Raw genomic sequence first — 19,936 nt, forward strand, 5'->3', positions numbered from 1 at the left:
AGCTTACTTCTTGTTGGCGCTAAGTCATTCTGTCCAAGAATAAATGGGAATTTACACAGTGATGCAAATTCAGCTTTTCTTCAAAGGACCTTTATATTGTGGGAAAATTGCCTGTACAGACCTGCTGTCATGATAAGCATCTTCTCTCTAGGCCTCGGTGTTCATTGAGGTCACTCACTATCACCCCTTCCTTCATGCAGGGGCTCCAGGGGTGTAAATACGAGTCCTAATGCCAACTGTTCTTCAGCTTTTTCTGAGAGGGTGAGGTAGGGCACTTGTTGCATATGTTGTATCTTCTGTTCCCTTTGTGGGGCTCGTGTCCTGACCAGGAGACTGTTAGATACCCATTGCTTTAAATCCCTTCTCTTAATGCCTGTCTTCAGCTGCTTTTTTTTCTTATGTATGTTTGTTTGCAGTGGTTTGTTTGGTGCCAAACATGTTACACGGCTGAGCTAGCTTCAGGCCTTGCTCTTCATGCTTTTTGTTCTTCATTTTATGCCTCTTACAGAAGCTCCCAGTCAGTCTCAAGTGGCTGACATAGTTACAACCCGGAGTGGTAAGTGATCTGCCTCATCTTTTCAGGCTGAACCAGCCAGAACAGGAAGTCGCATCCAGCTTCTGAAGATGAAGGCTGTCCAGGCCGGTTTGGCTAAATCTAGCAGAGAGCATTCAGCAGAGTTTGTGGCTAGGTATGCACGTACCCAAAGATCCACTCATCACAGTAGTTTTATGCCTGGCAAAGCCCCCAGACCAAGCACTAGCTATCCTTGTTGCAGAGCAGTATCTTAGTGCACAGCTGCCCATCCCAAGTAGCCTTTATAGCCTTTGCTAAAGCAGCACTGGTTCTTGTTCTTTTCTGAGCTGATAAAGGGTAAGATGAGAAGGGCAAGGTGTTCAACAGGCTCAGTATGCTGCTCTTCATTGGTTTCTTGGAATTGAGGTTTGCCTTTCCCAGATGGGAAGTAGAAGAAGGTCGATCCTAATGGATCACTCGCATGTGTTCAGTGTTGACAAAGGCAAAGAAACACAGTACTTGCTCTGTCTTCCTCCAGTGGCTCTCAAGTGCTGAGGGACAGCAACATACCTGGCACCTTTGTGTTTGCTGTCTTGGGTGCTGAGGACTATGGAGGTTCTGGCTTTCTCCTTTCCCCCGCCCGATGGTTCCTCAGATGCTGGGATCTGGGAAGAATTCATTGCTATTCTCCCCTTCTTAAAAATGGGTACCACGTTGGTCCTGAGGACTGGAAAAGGGCCAACGTGGTGCCCATTTTTAAGAAGGGGAGAAGGGATGAGCTGGGTAAATTTAGGCCAGTCAGTCTTACCTCTATCCTTGGGAAAACACTGGAAAAATCATTAAAGAGTGCATTTGTGAAGACCCAGCAGGGGAAATGATGCTGAAAGGAAACCTGCACGGGTTCATCACATGTAGATCCTGCCTGGCAAACCTTATAGCCTTTTACAACCAGACCACACACTGCCTTGACACTGGAGCTGAGGCAGATGTCCTCTACCTGGGTTTAAGAAGGCCTTCAATACTATTTCACATCCTATTCTCATAAGGAAGCTAGCAGGCTGTGGAGTGGATGCTTACACACTCAGGTGGGTGGCCAACTGGCTTAGGGACCGCACCCAGAGAGTGGTGGTGGATGGGTCATTTTCGACCTGGAAGGAGGTAGGTAGTGGTGTCCCGCAGGGTTCAGTCCTTGGACCAGTGTTATTTAATATCTTCATCAGCGATTTGGATGAGGGTGTGGAGAGCACCCTGTCCAAGTTTGCAGATGACACCAAGTTATGGGGCAAAGTTAACACAGCAGAGGGCAGGGAGTGGATACAGGCCGATCTGGATAGGTTGGGTCAATGGGCAGAACGAAACAGGATGCAATTCAACAAAGACAAATGCAAAGTACTCCACCTAGGGAGGAATCCCCAGCACACCTATAGGTTGAGGGAGGACCTCCTCAGCAGCTCAGCAGCTGAGAGGGATCTTGGAGTCATAGTTGACTCCAAGATGAACATGAGCCAAGTGTAACAAAGCCATCAACAAAGCCAATTGCACCTTATTGTGTATTAGTGTATTAGCATGACCAACAGATCAAGGGAGGTGATTCTCCCCCTCTATACGGCATTGGTCAGGCCACAGTTGGAGTACTGTGTCCAGTTCTGGGTGCCGCACTTCAAGAGGAACACGGAGAATCTGGAGAGGGTCCAGAGGAGGGCCACTCATATGATTAGTGGCCTCTGTCCAAAACCCTACAAGGGGAGGTTGAGAGATCTGGATCTGGATAAGGGTGGCCAGAATCTGGAACGGGCTGCCAAGAGAGATGGTACTATCACCTAACTTGGAAGTCTTCAAGAGGAGGCTAGATAGGCACCTGGCTGGGGTCATCTGACCTCAGTCCTTTTCTTGCCTGGGGCAGGGGGTTGGACACGATGATCCTTCGGGGTCCCTTCTGACTCTACTATCTATGAATCTATTGTCCTCGAGAAAGCTGCATGAAAAGGGGGTGCTGAGTGGTCTCGAGAGCTTCAGCCACTAGGAGACGGGCCAGTGTCCCAGCACATTCCATGCAGGCCTTCACTCCTAACAGATGCTGTTGTGATGGTAAGTGCTACCTGTGTAATTCAGAAAACTGATTTTTCCTTGTGCTTTCTAGGATCCAAACAGTATAGGGTTCTCCCATGCGCTCAAAGGACTTCTCCTTGGAGGGATCAGGTGAGTTAGCCTTTTTACTTGGCCAGTCCAGGCAGTTTAACTGTCTCCTTCTATGAGTGTTGTGTTGTGTTGTGTGTTTGAGGCTTCAAATGCAGATGGGATGATCTCCCTGCCTGTTTCCCTACTGCAAGTACAAACTTTCCTACAGTTTTGGGAGCTCACGGGGGCTGGCCTGCCCACTGTTGGGAACAGGTAAATGCCCTTTATCCCACTCAGACTCAAGCTTCCCCATCCCATCTCACCTGTTCACTAGCAGCCTTCGATGTTGGGAACAGAAGGTGAATTCTGGGGTTGGATCTAATCTCAACCTGCATCACTGTAATATTGCTTGATCGACTGTTATCACAGTGACTGCCACGAAGAGACTGCTCACTGAGTTCTTTTGACTGCAGCCAATTAAAAGCAGCCTTGGAAGCATGGCTAATTCATAGGCTTTTGTTTCCCTTAGCAAAAACTGAAAGTACATGTAGGGACTCCGGGGCTGATGATACTGCAGTGAGAAAGCAGCTGATGACTCGAAATCAATAAAAGTCACAGAAATAGCAACTAATCTGTTGGTCTGAAATTTGAAATTATTTCTTAATTTTCATTTCATCACTGGGATATAAAATAAACAACTGGATCTTTAGATACCAGGTACAGTGTAATATTAAAGGATTAAAGTTCTGCTCAAGCCTTGCTATCCACAGGGTGAGCAAGGTCAAGGCACAAAAGTTGACACACAAGGGGAGTGATGCAGTTTGCTTCATATCTGGCTGCCTTTGACTACCCTGCCCAAGTGACCAGGTACCCACTGACACCTGGGTTTACTGCGGTGGACCATGATCTCATCTAAAACCTTCACATGAAATCCAGATAATAGCTGTGTTACCTTACCACAGGTTACCTGAGCGAACACGAGGAAGCACAGCTCAGAACCTACATTTAGAAGAAACTTATACAGGAGTTTTTTGTAAATGATGAATATCTGTTTCTAACACAGAAGGTCAGAGCAGCATACATGCATCTTTCTGTTTAGTTTGAGATTTTTCTCTAGTTCTGAAATTTGGTGATATAGGCATTACAAATTCTCACACTAGTGGATGTTATTCTGAAAGCCCTGAGTCTATGGGTCATTTTGTCGAGAGAGAATCTCAGCTTTTGTTCTAGTTTTTGAAGTTATGGACAGAAACTGGAGTGAGTGAATCCCACGAGCTCCAAAAAAATGAAATGCAAACCAAAATAGAACAAGAACAAAATTTTTAAAAACAGAAATCTCATGATTTGTGGGGGATGGAGGCTGATTCATGGCTTTTGACTGCTTAGGATAGGCAACACTAACGTTTGGGAAGGAGAGTGGGAGAAAACGGAGAAGAAAGGATCCTTTAAACAATTTGCAAAGGTAGTTACAAAACTAAAATTGCAATTATGTACATTGTAGCATTGGGGAGCTCACAAACATTCCAGGTGTGGGGGCTGATTGTAGGTTTCACAGTTAAGTGGTATTTCAAGAGTTGAATCTTTAAAGATGTTTTTAGAAGTTACCCCAACTATCTCAGAGTGTACATGACAGTATCATTTAACAGATGCCACTCATCCCAAATGCCAGGCTGTATTTATTTGTTAGATTGACAACAAAGGCTCAGGGCAGCTTAAAGTAAGAGACAAAATATCATATAAAAACAGATAAAATACAATATACAATAAAAATTTCTTAAGCAATACCTCAATTTAGCTTTGCTTGTTGGACACCCATCCGAATAAGAAGGTCTTACAGCACTGCTGGAAAATGTCCAGACCCTGGTAGACCTCAAAGGGGAGGGAATTGCAAAGCTGATGAGCAGCTACTGAGAATGACCTGCCTTGTGTTTTTGTCAAACCGACCCAGCTCTCTGATGGCATTGTAGTTTGAGATGTGGAAATTCAGAATCTGAATTCTGCAGCTCGAGTGCTGAGTTATTTTTTGTAAGGACCTGCACCTATGCAAAGAGAACAAAGCCTATTTACTTTAAGATGCTGAAGTTGGAAAGGAATTCGAGTTCTTGAAATATCTCTTTAGAGGTGAAACTGATGTGCATTAGTTGTTGAATTCTTTCTTAATTGAATACTTGATGGGTTCAGGTTTACAGATTCACAGAAGTTTAGGGCTGGAAGAGATCTTGTGAGATCATCAGGTCCAGCACCCCTGCTCTAGGCAGGAAAGACTGATGGGGTCAAATAACACCAGCAAGGTATGCATCCAAAAGGTGGTTTGTTTGTTTGTTTTTATTTTGTTGTTTGTCTGTTAATGTTTCTCTCGTTTTTTACAATGAACTGTTTCAAATCAGTATTTCACTACATGGAATAAGTTAATCAGGCTAAAACATTCAACTTCCTCTTATGTTAATCTATCGCTACATAGGAGATCTAATTATCTATAGCTCTTGTACAACAACTTTGTGTGTTATATCCCATTATATCCCACTTTGGACATGTGTTTATTTAGTTAAACCCTAAACCCTTTGAAACCCTAGAAAACAGATATGCCTACCACGGTAGGTCCCATGTTCTCTGTTGGCAAGTACTTTGCTGAATGTTTATAGCGGGGAAGGGGTGGGGAACATATCAGGTTGTACTTAAATACTCTTCTTTTTAGCATCAACTCTACCAATGAAAGAGACAGGATGCTGGGCTAGAAGATTCTGTTGCCTGACCTGGCATGGTGTTTCTTATGTTCTTACATTTAATGTTTAAAAAGCCTTGGCTTCATGCTTGTTATTGCAATAATTTCTAAAACCAGACTAAACAGATGCTGTCTCCAGGCATACACATGGTTTCTGCTTTGGTTAAAGGGCTGGTGAAGATGTCTTGGTATCCACAGTTTGCATACAATGCTTTTCGTGTCTCCTTCAGTGTTTGCAAGATCAGGACCTGTGTACATGGAAACTCTACTCACAGGGACAATTGTATTCACTTTGACAGGACAATTTATATGTAGGTATGTAAGTACACATACAGTGAGTGACCATTCTAACAGTGAAGCTCTCTATTCATCTTCCATGGCAGAACTGTACGTTGGAGTTTGGGCTTGCTTCTGCCTTGGAGTTAATGGACTTTGTTCTTTGAGATCAAGCAGTAAGCAGCTCACACTTTTAGATCCAGAGGTCCAATGTTCAGTTTCCACTAAAGGACCTGATCAGAGATTGTTACGCTATGGCCAAAGTTGAGGTCTTGGATGTGGGAGCAGTTCATCTTTGATTTCCAACCCCCCCTTCCCTCCCCGACAACCATATGCTTAGAGTACAAAGGACGGTGTTTTTCCTACCGCATGCTTAGGGCATGCAGGAAGCAGAGAAGCTCTATATCTGGATGACCAACTTCAGTCATACTGCCTGGTTCCTTGACTCTTCCAATTCTGTTGAACCTGTAGTCTATCACAGATTCACACCATGATCAGTCCTCTACCCCAGTCAAATTCTCCAGGAAAGCAAACAACTTCCTCATTCAGTGTGAATTTCATTTCCTTGTGTAAGTGCACAGGACCTCTTTATTCAGAGATCAGAGCTGTTGGTCATGTGGGAGGGATGAGGCGTATGACTGATGGGCAGTGGAGGCGAGGTGCTACTTCGGACCATCTATGGGAGAAACAGGATGCGTGCTGACACATCCAAACTATTATAAATATCCGCCAATTTGCAGCATATCCCTACCTTTCTTGAGGAAGAACAGCAAGCTTCTTCAGAGCTTCTACAATAACTTATATACTGCCCACAGAGGGAGACAGAGAAATACCAATTTGAACCAGCTGGTAACTCCTTGCATTGGCATCACACTGTTCCAGTTCTCTCAGGTAAGTGGGGAAGGGGGAAGGCAAGAATTTGCTGGGATTTGATATTTGCTATGATTAAGGGTGATCTCATAAGGAAATTAAACGCAAATGTTTCTGATCTAATCTTAGAGGAACTTTGAAAGGAAGGAAGAATGTCTTGTGTTTCCCAGCTGGGGCTCATTCAGCTGCTCTGTATCTGAGCATTGGGCTTCTGTGCTTAGAGTCTTGGGTCTTGTCTCTAAGTGACGTGAGGAGCATTTGGCCGACTGGAATTGCTCTGGAGGGACTTACAAAGGGGAAGGAGTGTCACTTCTCACTGGATAAACTGTATTCTAAGCACAGTGTTTCTTGCTTACCTAGAGCAGCTGTTCACAGAAATGAGTCTGCTTCTGTGACTTGTCCTCGTGGTAACGGCTGGAAGCCCCAAACAGCTCATTGTTTAAATAGACCAGACAAAGGGTGAGAGGGGAAACTGAGGCGTAGAGCGGTGAAATGATTTTCTAAACAGTACGTAGCAGAGTCAGGAATTGGCTCAGATTTCCCAATTGCCATTCCAGTGCCTCTCTAGGTCCCTGACAAAAGCAGAGCAATTGCACACAAATTATATTGTTCCTCCAAGCTCTTCTAGCTTGTTGGAGGCAAAGAGCTCACATTGGTTGGTGAATGTGAAATAGCTGTAGCAGAGTAGCTGGGGTAAGAGAATTGTGTGGGCAGCAGTGCAGTGGGTTTCACATCCTTTTTCTCCAGGGTCAGTTCAGATAGAACTAACAATTCCACCCATGTCTTGCAAAACGTTACGTCCCTACTCAATGGTTTTGTAAGACATCATCACTTGTGGAGCTGCTGCTGGTCAGCTTTCACTTCCAAAACGCATTTCCTTCTCAGTTGCAGTTCTTTCTATTACGTTGAAACTAAAACATGTTCAAGTGGTAACTGCCTTGTTGGTATTTATTATGCAATTGCACAGAATCCAGGGGTTGCTAAAGAAATTAATGCAAATAGTAATGATCAGCTACTTGGATACGATACCAGTAGTAATCAGCAGGGGGAGAAAATATTATTAGGCGGTGGGGGGGGGGGCGATATGGGGCAAGCCCACCTGACCCCTGCCCCTCCCTCCCACAAGCCCATAGTAGGAGCCAGCATGCGCTGGCGCTATACGCATGGCGGCAGCACTAGGCACAGTGCTGCAGTGGTGGGGCATGGCGATGGCACTGTCACTGGCCACTGCAAAATTAGTTTGGGGGGGCTAAGCCCCATTAGCCCTTGCCTTCCACCGCCTATGCCAGTAGTGGCTCAGCAGACTGGGACTTTGCTTAACCCAGGTGGGCAAACCACACCTACTAATGTGGTTGGACTGAATGTCTTGGTAAGACTGAGTTTAATTTGCTCCAGGTGTTCCCTGCGATGGTACCAGCAGTATGTAAAAAAAACAAAACAAAAAAAAACCCAAAACCCCCCCGGAAAAAAACACCCAACAAAAAACACAAAAAAAAAGAACAAAAAAAATCGCCCCCCAAAAACTCCATGTTGAAAGTATACTACAACTTTTATTTGTACCAGTAAGTGCCCTCAGATGAGCTTTAGCAGGTTACAAGTTGGGTTTGAATTAAGCAGTTTCAATTTGTAGCATAAACCTACACAAGGAAAATGTATGTTAGTCTTACCCAAGTTCCACGACAACGTTGTATCGCCATTCTAACTCAGCATATTGACTGCTCAAATTCTTCACAGGACAAATGCTACATATATATATTGAAAAAGTCTCTAGGATACTGATCTGACCTCACTATTGTTGTTCATGGGCAGGAAGTCTTCATTTCTACTGATACAGGGTGAGAGCCTGTTCTTGGTATAAACATAGAATAACTCCCTCCAGAAATGAAGTTGTTCCAGATTTAACTCAGGACAAATGACTGAAGTTTGGCCCAAGAAATTTAGGATGAATGACCTGAGGGAGGAATCTTTGTAACATGATTTAAGCTCAAACAACAATGAAATCTCTTACTCACATGATAGGAATAAATTAGAGTGGCCAAAACCTCTGGTTTCAAAGGGGCATTTTAATGTGAGATTTTGCTCCTTAAATTAATTATGGTTGTTTAGTTTGGAAATCCCAGAAAAGTACCCTTGAGCCAGTTCTGGATCATATCAATGTCTTATGACATTTTGCTTATTTTGTAAAAGAGCTTTTTGCCCATTCTATAGACTGCAATGCAAAATTTCACCTTGCTGCTGGGATCCTCTCTCAGCTTGAGCTGTGTCAAAAAGTGGTGCAACTAAAGGCTGGGAACCAAGGAACCTGAGTTCTATTTCCAGCTTTACCACCAGCCCTCATTGGCTCATACTATCCCTTCACCTCTCTGTGACTTCCCTGTCTTACAAACAGAGAAACTGAGGTGCACACAGTATTGGTCTCCTTTGTTAAAGCACCCTGGAATCTAGGTACAAAAAGGCTGACTCGTAGAAAGAAAGAAAGAACCTCTCTCACTCTCTTCCCCCCATTTTTATCCTCTGTGCAGTACTCACTCACTGACAATGTGTGTAGGAAAGTGCACTCGAATCCTGGGCCCATGCCTGCTTGTCTTGGGAATGCTCTCCATTGCTGTCAACATCTTCCTCCTTTTCCCCAACTGGTCATGGAAGTATCTACAGGAGGGCCACATCACCAAGCAGGCCATGCAAGCACCAGGCATCTGGGGAGGAGGCATGATTGTAAGTAATGTGACCTGTCTGCCTTTCCTCAGCAGTTTTGTGTGCCGTCTCAGAGGTAGCGCTTCCACAGGGAGCTGTAAGAGCAGTAGTCGGAGTCCGTGTAACTTCTATGAAACACCCCTGCATGTCCACCCTTCCCACTTTCTCCTAAGCACTTTGCATGTTAATGACTGAAACCAATGCACAGCTCCACAACACCCAGTGAATCGGTAAAAAGACTCCCATTACCTTTAATTGGTTTGAATAGCTCTAAAAAGAAGAAAATAACTTTACAAGCATCTTGGAATATTAACATACTAAAAGAATAATTGGCTATTTCCCAATACAATGTTCTTACATAGCGTTATGAGCATTAGTGAGCATCACTGCCATGTCTGCAATTTTCCCTTCTCATGGCTCTGGCAGTTTCTTTGTTGCTAATCTCCATTTCTCTGAGGATGCTTCATGAAGTTGCCTTCCTTTAAGGTCAAACAGGTCTAAACAGATTAACAGCCACCCATCAGGCCAATGAGTAAAACCGCTGTTCTTCACACTAAAGTTGGCCAAAATAGCAAAACTTTCCTCCAAAAATGGTTGCATGATCAAGTGTTCGTGGGTGTCTGGCATGGAGCCAGCTGAAATAATAATCAAATAATGAATCTACCAAATGTTGTGGTTGTTTCCTAGGTGATTATACTGAGACCAACTTGTTCTCATGTCAGCGTAACTGGTAGAGTCTCCCTATGAGACTGACATTTGTAATAATTCCTAGATTGATTCAAATAGTAATTAAATGATATTACTTGTTAAAAGTTTTCATCTGTGTCCCAATTTTATCTCTTTATGAATTATCATCTTTCATTTTGGATACACATGGTTGTGTTGCTTATGCCTTGCTTTTTTGCAGGCTGCTCTGCCTGGCACTAATTTTGGGATTTTTAAGCATCAAAACAGTTATTGAAAAACAGATTAAGGCAAACACAAGCAGCCATGTGGAGTCTACAGGCTGATGTTAGATAAAAGCAGTACAGACCACAAACTTTATCTTCAGGGTTGTTCACGGACTCCTCATTTCTCAAGGAGTTCCCCACTGTCAGAACCTCCATAACTGACTTCAGTGGGGCTCTGTGCAGCTACAGGCATCTATCCTCGGGTAGCTCTTGGCAGAACTGTTGCCTTTAAGACTATGCTACTGGACAGTTAATATATTCCATGCTGAACAGGGGGTGGCAACCCTTTTTGTACAAGGTCAAAGTGAGGGGTAGGAAAGAACATGTCAGCCCTTGATACCAGCACCCTGCCCTGTTCCATTCATCCTGAATCTGTGCTTCCCTTCTTCAGGTTCTTCTGGCTGCAACTCACATCACAGCTGTTGGATGGCGATGCGGCTGTTTCTCTGACTGCGGAACTTGGAGAAATGTAAGGCACAGATTCATGGCGTTTGTGGGAAATGTACTGGTTTTGGTAGCAGAGCGAGGTTCCAAGCCCACAGCTGCTGAGAGAGCAGGATTCTCCAGATCAGTCGTGTCTAATGCCGCAGGCGTTGGATAGCACCAACTGTGCTTGGCAGACTTTGCATGCAAGTGGGAAGGAAATTATCTTTGCTTATGTTTTCCGTAGACCCCCAAGTAGGTAGGGGATGAGAGAGAACCAAGAGCAAGCAGTAAAGTGGCAAAGAGGGGAAGGACAGTACAGTGCTTCTGAGGCCCATGTCCAGTTAACTCCCTCATCCTCTACTGAATTACTATGAGTCCTTGGACAGCTCATTGACAGCATGTCTGCCTATCCCTGCAACAGCAGCACAGGCCAGCTGTCAGCAACGTTTTCTAGTGGCGAGCCAGCATGATCCAGGTGGACTGGCACTAAGACCTGGTCGCTTCTCCCTACCACCCAGCTGCAACGCAGGCAAAGTCCCCCAGCTCTGCAGGTGAGATCCAGTGGTTCCACAAGTTGGATCTGGCCCATGCGCCATAGGCTGCCAACCTCTTGCTGCAGTACAGTTCTTTTCCCACCCAGGGATTTTGAGGATCAACCACACTGAATGTTTAACGTGGTTGCCCTCAGTTACTACAGTATTGGGGCCTAGATGAGAACCCTGGGTCACTAGCATGTGTCCTCCTAGCTGCATGGCTTCGACTCCTCTTGTTCACAAGAGGATGAGACATTCATACACACAGCATTTGGGTGTAGTAGAGGTCATGTACCATCATCACCCAGGATTCACATTCTCCCTCTCACATAGTGCTAACAACCAGACACTACTGGTTTGGATGGGGATAATGACAAGATGCCTCTTCAGCTCACACCTCATAATGCAGGTCACCATTCATCTAGCACCTGGCATTAAGACTGTCTTGGGCCCTGGCACAGATGTGAGCCTTTCTCTCCTCCCATTCACCCACTAGGTTTAGTGGAGAGAGACCTCCCAAATAATCTTGCCCCATAAAGCCAGTGTTTCCAAAGTGCCCACTACATCTGGGTGCCTACCAAGCTACATACGAGGCACTGAGTACAGCCCAGCACTTCTATACATTGCATCCTGGTTTCTTCTGGCTGGGCACTTGCAATCCATAGCTGCTTCAGAGATAAATAGCTGCTGAATGTCACTGAGTCGAAGTGGATGAGAGGTTACAAAACAGGTGCAAAGTGAGAAGACCAGATGTAGTTTTCTTCTGCATTTATCCACACTGGTAACAGAGGGTTAAATGTATGAGAGAGTACATGGCCTGATCTTATGCAGCTTGTGCCCCTTACCTGTGCACACCAAATGCTGCCACTGGGTGTTGGTGTTCCATACCCTGTGGACTCCAGGGGCAGGACCACGAGGGGCTGAGGCTTGTGCTGTGGTTATAAAGAAGCCTGGCTGGGAGCTGAAAGGATGTTCCTACCTGCAGTCCTGAGGCGATGCCTTTAATTCAAGTTCTATAGCAGTTGCAAAAGCTCTTAGTTTCTTCCACTAGTTTTAAAGTGCAGTCCCTGAGGCTAACCTTTAAGGCCTCATATTTCCTCTCATAGCCCCAGGCTGAGCAGATGGCAGTCCTGGCCCCAAGCAGGGCCCTTGGAACTTGTTGAGGCAACAGAACGTCCCATTTGGAATTACACATTCATGCCTGTGTCTTGTACCCCCAGCTGTTCCTTTCCATCATCTTATCAGGACTGGCATTGCTGGGATCTGCCGCCTGCTTTATCATGGCTGGACTAGGCTTGACAAATGGACCCCTCTGCCTGTCCAATGGTTCAACCCACAACCAGGATGGAATTCAGCACTGGAATTATCCTTTCTCAGACACAAGCAGCCAAGACTTCACCTCCAGGTGAGAAGTGACCTTGTGGAGCATGTTATGCCAAGCTAAAGGCCAAATGTCCACCCAAGCCTAGTGAATGATTGGGCCAGGGTAGTTAAAGCCTGCCTGATTCTGTAGCCTATGGCATGCAAAGGGGCAATAGGGTCAGCATGTCTGGCTGCCTTTCACACCCCATCAAGAATGGCCCGGTGCCGATTAACAGCTGGGTCCACTGATGGCAACCTTTGATACGTGTCTCAAATCTCACACCTCTGGAGCCATAGTGAAACCCCCCCACTGGCTTTGTACCAAGACCCACACAGCATGTTCAATAGCAGGGCTGGAAAGGGGCTCATGTCTTCACCTTGTTTAGACAAGCTCAGGAAGGACTCTCGTGTTTCATCATTTGAAAAAAAAATTGTCAGTGTTCTTTTCCTGCTTTACACAATATAAAGACATGTATGAAAGGTTGCGTTTTCCCCAAAAAAGGCTTTCTTTTTTTTTTTTCTTACCTGTTTGCTCCCTTTAGATAGCTAGGTCTTACTTAGCTGGAAAAACCCCATAGTGTTAGCAGAGTAGGAAGGCATTTTTCAGTATTTTTACTACTGTTTTATAGCTATTAATTTAAATGGCTGGTGAAAGTTTTGAAGAAAGCAAGTCTTTGTTAAAACTTAGTCCCCTACCATCAGTTGAAGCATGAGGGCTCAGACCCCAAGAAAGGCTTTCAGAAAGCTAGGGAATATCAGACCAGGTTCTTGATATTGCTAAGGTTAAAAAAAAAAAAGAAAGGCTACCCTGTCCAGCACTATGAAACTAAAGAGGACATTTTCATGCTATTCAAAATCACCTGCAAATCATCCCTTCAGAAGTCTGTTTGCTAGTGTCTCATGCCCAGCCGCTCTCTTTAAGGGCTGACAACTATCTGTTTAACCAATCGCTCTGGACCTCTGTCTGCATTGAGCCCCCTCGTATCGTACCCTGGAACATCAGCTTATTCTCCCTTCTGATGATCATCAGTGCAGTTGAGATGGTCCTGGCTTCCCTTCAGATTATCAATGGTTTCTTTGGGTGTCTCTGTGGATTTTGTGAAGGGAAATAGGTAAGTTCAGCTCCTAATAATTTCCTGCCACTGCTTTTTCTCCTCTCTCCCTCTCCCACCCTCCCATGAATGGTGCCACAAAGGAGTTAAGGAGAAATGTTCAAACAATACAACTTGACTTCAGTGCATTGTCCTACTGCTGGGATAGATTTTGTTGCTGTTTGCATAGAGCACCGGTAGATTTTAGAACAAAGTTAACATTTACAGGACAGAAAGGCAGAGGAGTGTGAGGGTAGTAATAAGTTTCCAGGAGCATACATGTGTGGAAGGCAGAAGGAATAATCAGAGGTGTAACAGGACAACTTTATAGCTGGTGCAGTGGTTACACATAAAGGTAGTGAGGACTTCCAGCTGCCGCCATGTCAGTGGTGCAGTTGTGCAGCTGTTATTTCCCTGCCCCACCCCCCACCCCCAAAGTCAGGGCCCAGCTGCCGCCGTTGCCCTGCCTTAGTTATGCTACTGGGGTTATTTACCCCAGGCTGCTGTTTGCTTGGGGGCCACTGAAAGCCACATAGTAAGCCACACTGCCCATAGGCCCCACAAGTTGGGGGAGATTTCATAGACTTCATAGACATTAGGCCTGGAAGGGACCTTGGAAGATCTTCGAGTTCAGCCCCCCACCCAGGAGCGGGAAGTCAGCAGGGATCATAGGATCTCAGCAAGATAAACATCTAATTGTCTCCTGAAGGCGTTGAAAGTAGGTGCTTGAACCACCTCCGGCGGCAGCCTATTCCAGACCTTGAGGGCTCAGACAGTGAAGAAATTCATCTTTATGTCCAGCTTGAAATGGTCATGGAGGAGTTTCTGACCATTTGACCTTGTCATCCCTTGGGGCACTCTGGTGAACAAACATTCCCCCAGATCCTGGTGAGCACCCCTGTTGAGATGTCTCAAGATTTTCCCCTGCACCTATGAAACCATCCTCTACCCCAATGCTCTAGGGCACCAACTGCTGCTCTGACTGCAGGGAGCTATATGGGCTCAAAGGGGTAGCCCCATGTAATCTTGTGCAGCACCAAGGGAGAAGAGATCTGGGGTGCCCTTCCACAGCTGTCATTGCTTCCTATCCTCACTGTGCCTGCTTCCAACGCTGGGAACCCATCCTTCGGAAAAGAAAACTTTCTGGGAGTCTTTTTAAGCTGGTTTAGAGCTGTGTCTGAGCGACCAAGCAGTTCCTATGCCCTGGGTAGTGGCAGCAGGCAAATGGTGGCAGCTGCAGCAGCAGTTGCCATTCTTGCGCCCCCTCTAGGCCTAGTGCCCTGGTCACCCACCAATAGTTACACCACTGGTGGCTGGCAGTGGCTCCTTCAAATGCACCCTGATGCTGTGAATGGGCAGCCTCCTATTCAAGTGGAAGCAGCGTAGCCACATCCATATGGTGCCCCTATCGCCCATCAGTCTTAATGAGCTCACCCCTACACTCAGAAGCTCACCACCATGGGCATACCGCTGACTGTTTAGAAGGCAGCCCACTGGTTGCAGCTTGGGATGCTGGAGGGCACTACTCCCAGGTTTGTTGAATCCATCACGTAGAGGTGGTGTCCATTTCAGCTAGTGGCAAATGTCTTTGGAGATGAGTAGAAATGCAGTGATAGTCCTGGTCGTTAGAGTGGAGCTGGAGCCAAGTGAGTTTTAGCCATTGTCCTGACTAGGGTTTAAAGGCGTAAGGAATTTATGGCACAGGCTTAACGGTATCAAACTCAAATGAGGGAGGGGAATTTAGGCTATAACACAGTCTACTTGAGGTACTAAACAGTGTATTTGTGGGTGCAATTTCCATTCAAACTAAGCCAGCTTTTAAAAAAAAAACACACCCCACCTTTTTCTGCAGTCTAAGTCAGGCCTTAGCAGGCATGAGTCAAGAACTGAGGGAACACTTTGCTGTCACAGTAAGAGTCCCAGTGTTGCTTTCACCCCAGCACAGTATGAGCCAGAGCATTCATGTGTACAGCTGTATTTTTTGACTGCTGCACCCTCTAAAACTGCTCTGGGCTTATGAATGAATCATTAGAGAAGGAATTTCTGTGCTTTCTTCCCCTTGGACATAAATCTCACAGGAGGGTGGAAGGTTCTCTTATCAAAGCAGATTTAATGTCTTGATTTTTCTTGCAGGTTCAGTGCACTCCAGACTTGTGTTTGACTGGAATGGACCGTGAAGAGTAGAGGAACAGTTTCCCTGAACCTCCAGTTGTCCACACCTGTAAGACATTTACGCTTATCATGGTCTCCTGGAGAGACCCATTAGGTGACCACTCCAGGTTAATCTATTGGATGGGAGTTTTCAATGCTCTCAGAATTGCTGCTACCAAGTCAACTCCCTGCACTGGCTGGAGCTGGAGTGCTGGCTTGGTGCTTTGTGTTATACAGACTGCAATAGTTTCTGTAGGAACACGGTGTCCTGACTCACTGGGGCCGTTGTAAGGACTCCATCTGGCTCCTACAGGCAGAGACCAAGTGGGGGGTGGAAAAAATCCATTAAGCCTGTTTCACTAGTCTGGAAAGGGGGTGACATGTGTTGTTGCTGGCAGAGGAGGAATGCACAAGCCCTTCCTCCAGGGGAGATGAAGGTGCAAGCCTAGAAAGAAGCCAAGCACCAAATGCTACGTGGGCCAGGGGTCCCACTGGAGAACAAATGAAACTGGAGTCACCTGACTTGGATTTTAACACCCTACCAGGATGTTTAATCTGCCTGGGGTAAACTCCTGTAGAGGCTAGCAGTCAACTGACCTTGGAAACCAGCCTGTCAGAGGACTAGTGATTAACAGAGAGTGGGAGAAACTCTGGATGGAACATGTGAGCCATAAGCTGACACTTTTGTGCTAGGGACGGTGGCTCTTGCTCATCACAAGGAAGGGCACGAGCCCTATTTTTTTCTTTTTGCGCAACTGGGGTGATGTCTGACTAGATAGTGAACTAATATTTATAGTGGCTTTAATCCAAGAGAATCTTTTATTTTTTCACACTGCCTCTTATTTATTTTCTCCAAAAAACCTGTTTTCTCTAATAAATCTACGGGTAAACTGACTGGGCCAGATCTTTCCTGACACCTCCCTTGGGTGTGGTCCTTATTCAGCCTCTCTGAGTAAAGACACCCCATTTTTGGCCTCCAGAGAGTAAGAGGAGAGATTTGTTTATCTGAACTCTGGCTGAAGGATGTTTAAAGAGGAGCTGTGGATTCTTATCCCATTACCTGGATTAGCTTTTGTGACCCCTTTGTTCCTGTGGGTTCTTTGTTTGCATGCCTCTCCCAGCACTGCTCCCTCCCACTTCCTCTCCCTCCTCTTTTCTCACCTTCTGGATTCATATCACTCAGTCCACTTTGTACACTACTCTAAGCCTCTGATGAAGTGAACTCCAGTTCACAAAAGCTTGTGTTCTATATAGATTTTGTGGGTGAATGGATATGCAGTATGGACTGTATAACAGGTTTTTAGTGTGGTTTGATCTGCCAAGTGAACCACAGGGGCCACTTGGCAGAGTGTTGGAGGTGGATTTATATATATATATATATATATATATATATATATATATATCAATGAATATTTTTGCAAAAAACAAAATATATAGATTTTGTTGAGCTAGTCTATAAGGTGCATATCTTTCCTGCCTTCTGCCTGACCACTAACTACCTCTCAAGAATGCGCTCCCCACAGGGAGCTGGGATAGAAAGGGCACCAGTCAGAACAGGCTTTGCAAGAACATCATAGTATCATAGTACTTAAGGTCGGAAGGGACCTAAACAGATCATCATGTCCGACCCCCTGCCCCAGGCAGGAACGGGCACCAGGATCATATCACCCCAGCCAAATATCTGTCCAGCCTCCTCTTGAAGACCCCCAAGGTAGGAGAGAGCACCACCTCACTTGGGAGCCTATTCCAGAGCCTGGCAGCCCTAACTGTAAAGTAATGTCTCCTGATGTCCAGCCTGAACCTTCTCTCTCACAATTTGTGGCCGTTATTCCTAGTAACCCCGGGTGGTCCCCGGGGGAACAGAGCCTCCCCCAGTTCCTGCTGGTCCCCCATGGTGAGTTTGTAAATGGCCACCAGATCCCCTCTCAACCTTCTCTTGTGGAGAATGAATAGGTTCAGGCCCTTTAGCCTCTTGTTGTAGGGCCTGCCCCGCTGCCCCTTGACCATATGAGTGTCCCTCCTCTGGACCCTCTCAATACTAGCCACATGCCTCCTGAAGTGCAGTGCCTAGACCTGGACACAAACTCCAACTGTGGCCTGACCATGGCTGCAGAGAGAGGAAGGATCACCTCCCTGACCTGCTTGTGATGCATCTGTAGATGCACGACAGGGTGTGGTTAGCCTTAGTGACCACTTCCTCGCATTGGCAGCTCATGTCCATCCTGGAGTCAACAATGACTCCAAGATCCCTTTCTGCCACCGTGTTGACAAGAAGGGTATTCCCAGCCTATAGGTGTATTGCTGGTTCCTTCTCCCTAGATGCAGCACCTTGCACTTGTCTGTGTTGAACTCTGTCCTATTCTTATCTGCCCACCTCTATAACCTGTCTAGATCTAGCTGGATGCTGTCCCTCCCCTCCAGTGTGCCCTCCTCACCCCACAACTTGGTATCGTCAGCGAATTTGGACAGTGTGCTTTCCACACCCAAATCCAGATCACTAATAAAGATGTTGAACAGTGCAGGCCCCAGGACCGAGCCCTGGGGGACTCCACTGCCCACATCCCTCCAGGTTGAAAATGACCCGTCCACCAACACTCTCTGGGTGCAACCATCTAGCCAATTTGCCACCTATCTGACTGTGTAGGCATCAGTCCCCAAGTTTTTTTTAAGAGAATGTGGTGGGAAACCATGTCAAAGGCCTTCTTAAAGTCCAGGAAGTCCATCCACCCCAACACCCTCGTCCATGGACTTTGTGACCTGATCATAAAAAGAAACCAGGTTAGTCAGGCAGGACCTGCCCTCAGTGAACCCATGTTGGTTGAGAACCCTGAAAGTACCAGATTTGTGGACCCATTGCTTCCTGGTAGCACAGCCTTAAAATGTTACAGGGTCTTTTCCTACCACCTCTCTAGTGTACATTGCAAGTGGGCAGGTGAGATACAGAATCACCTCCTTTCACTTCAGAGGTTGAAAGCATTAGCCAGTGAGGAAGGAAAAAAATAAAGGCACATAATTTATTTAATATGAAATGGCAACCCTTGGGGTGGAACCCTTTAACCTCAGTCTCATGCTATTTGGACTTTTACTTAAAGCTTCAGCTTCCAGAGATGGGGGATTACCTGAAGATCCCACTTTTAATTTAAAAAAGGGTGTTTCTAGCCTTTGAGATGGCAGAGAAAAGATTGAAAATATGACCTGTGTGTGCCCTAAGGACTCCAAGGGAAAAGAAAAAAATTCAAAATAAGCCCAAGTTTGTGGTAGTAAAGATTTCTGGGGGGGTGGAGGTGGCAGCAACTTGTTACTTTGAGGTAGGGACAGAAATTACACACAAACCTGTATAAGTGATCGGAAACCAGTTCAAATCATCAACACAACAAAAGTTCAGTGCACATAAACCACTTCCAAAGTGGCCAAAACCAGTTTAAGATAAGCCTGGATGGATGTAGCATCAGACTTAACTGATTTAGGTTAGATCAGTTTATTGAATAACTTACAAGCCTTCAGCATCCCAGGATGCTTTGCACACACCCCCCCCCCCCCACAGGGTGGCCGAGCTAGTCTTGGCTCCAACAGAGCAGAGAGGTGTGCTTGGCCTGGGCCACTGCAGACATGTGGCTGCATTTCCAGAATCAAATGTGAATGTTCACTTGCTTATCAGTTCAACCTACACAGCTTAGACCAGGGGTGCCCAACCTTTTTTAATGTGGGGCCAGATCATGAACTTTTTATCGCCCAGTGGGCCGGCAAGCCATATTCAAAGACCTCACAGGAAGTGGTATCACTTCAGGAAGTGATGTCATGTGACCTTTGACACCAATGAAGTTGCAGGAAATGACAATGAAATGGGTCTCAATAACCAGTTCAAAGTTCTCCCTCTATAGCATCCACCTCTGCCACTGTTCGGGACAGGATACTGAGCTAGATGGACCATGGGGCTGACCAAGCACGGCACTTTTTATGCTCTTATGTTCAGAAGCTCTTATGTTCTTTGGCTGAGCTTCCAAACTATGGCTGAGATTTGCAAAAAGTGGTAGATAGGCATGTTACAAAGTTGTCATAAAAGATTTGGAACCCTCTAAATCCCATTCATTTTAATGGAAGTTGGCCTTTTGACTCAGCTTTGAAAATCCCAGCCCAAGGTGCCAACCAAATAAGTCAAAATATATTTTGCATTTCTATGCAGTGCATCTGTGTGGGGCTCTCCAAGCATTTTACAAACATGAAATGAA

At 45.8% G+C, this 19,936-nt stretch overlaps 1 protein-coding gene across 1 annotated transcript; it reads left to right on the plus strand.

Moving 5' to 3' along the window:
• The first annotated feature begins 6,165 nt into the window (after window positions 1-6,165).
• Window positions 6,166-16,601, plus strand: TM4SF19 (transmembrane 4 L six family member 19). Its single transcript, XM_006267028.4, has 6 exons — window positions 6,166-6,521; window positions 9,023-9,215; window positions 10,536-10,613; window positions 12,324-12,508; window positions 13,388-13,577; window positions 15,690-16,601. The coding sequence occupies exons 2-5, from the start codon at window positions 9,039-9,041 to the stop codon at window positions 13,575-13,577; spliced, it is 630 nt and encodes a 209-aa protein (XP_006267090.1). The 5' UTR covers window positions 6,166-6,521; window positions 9,023-9,038; the 3' UTR covers window positions 15,690-16,601.
• Window positions 16,602-19,936: the final 3,335 nt, after the last annotated feature.

The sequence above is a fragment of the Alligator mississippiensis genome, chromosome 7, assembly GCF_030867095.1.
Source record: "Alligator mississippiensis isolate rAllMis1 chromosome 7, rAllMis1, whole genome shotgun sequence".
NCBI lineage: Eukaryota > Metazoa > Chordata > Crocodylia > Alligatoridae > Alligator > Alligator mississippiensis.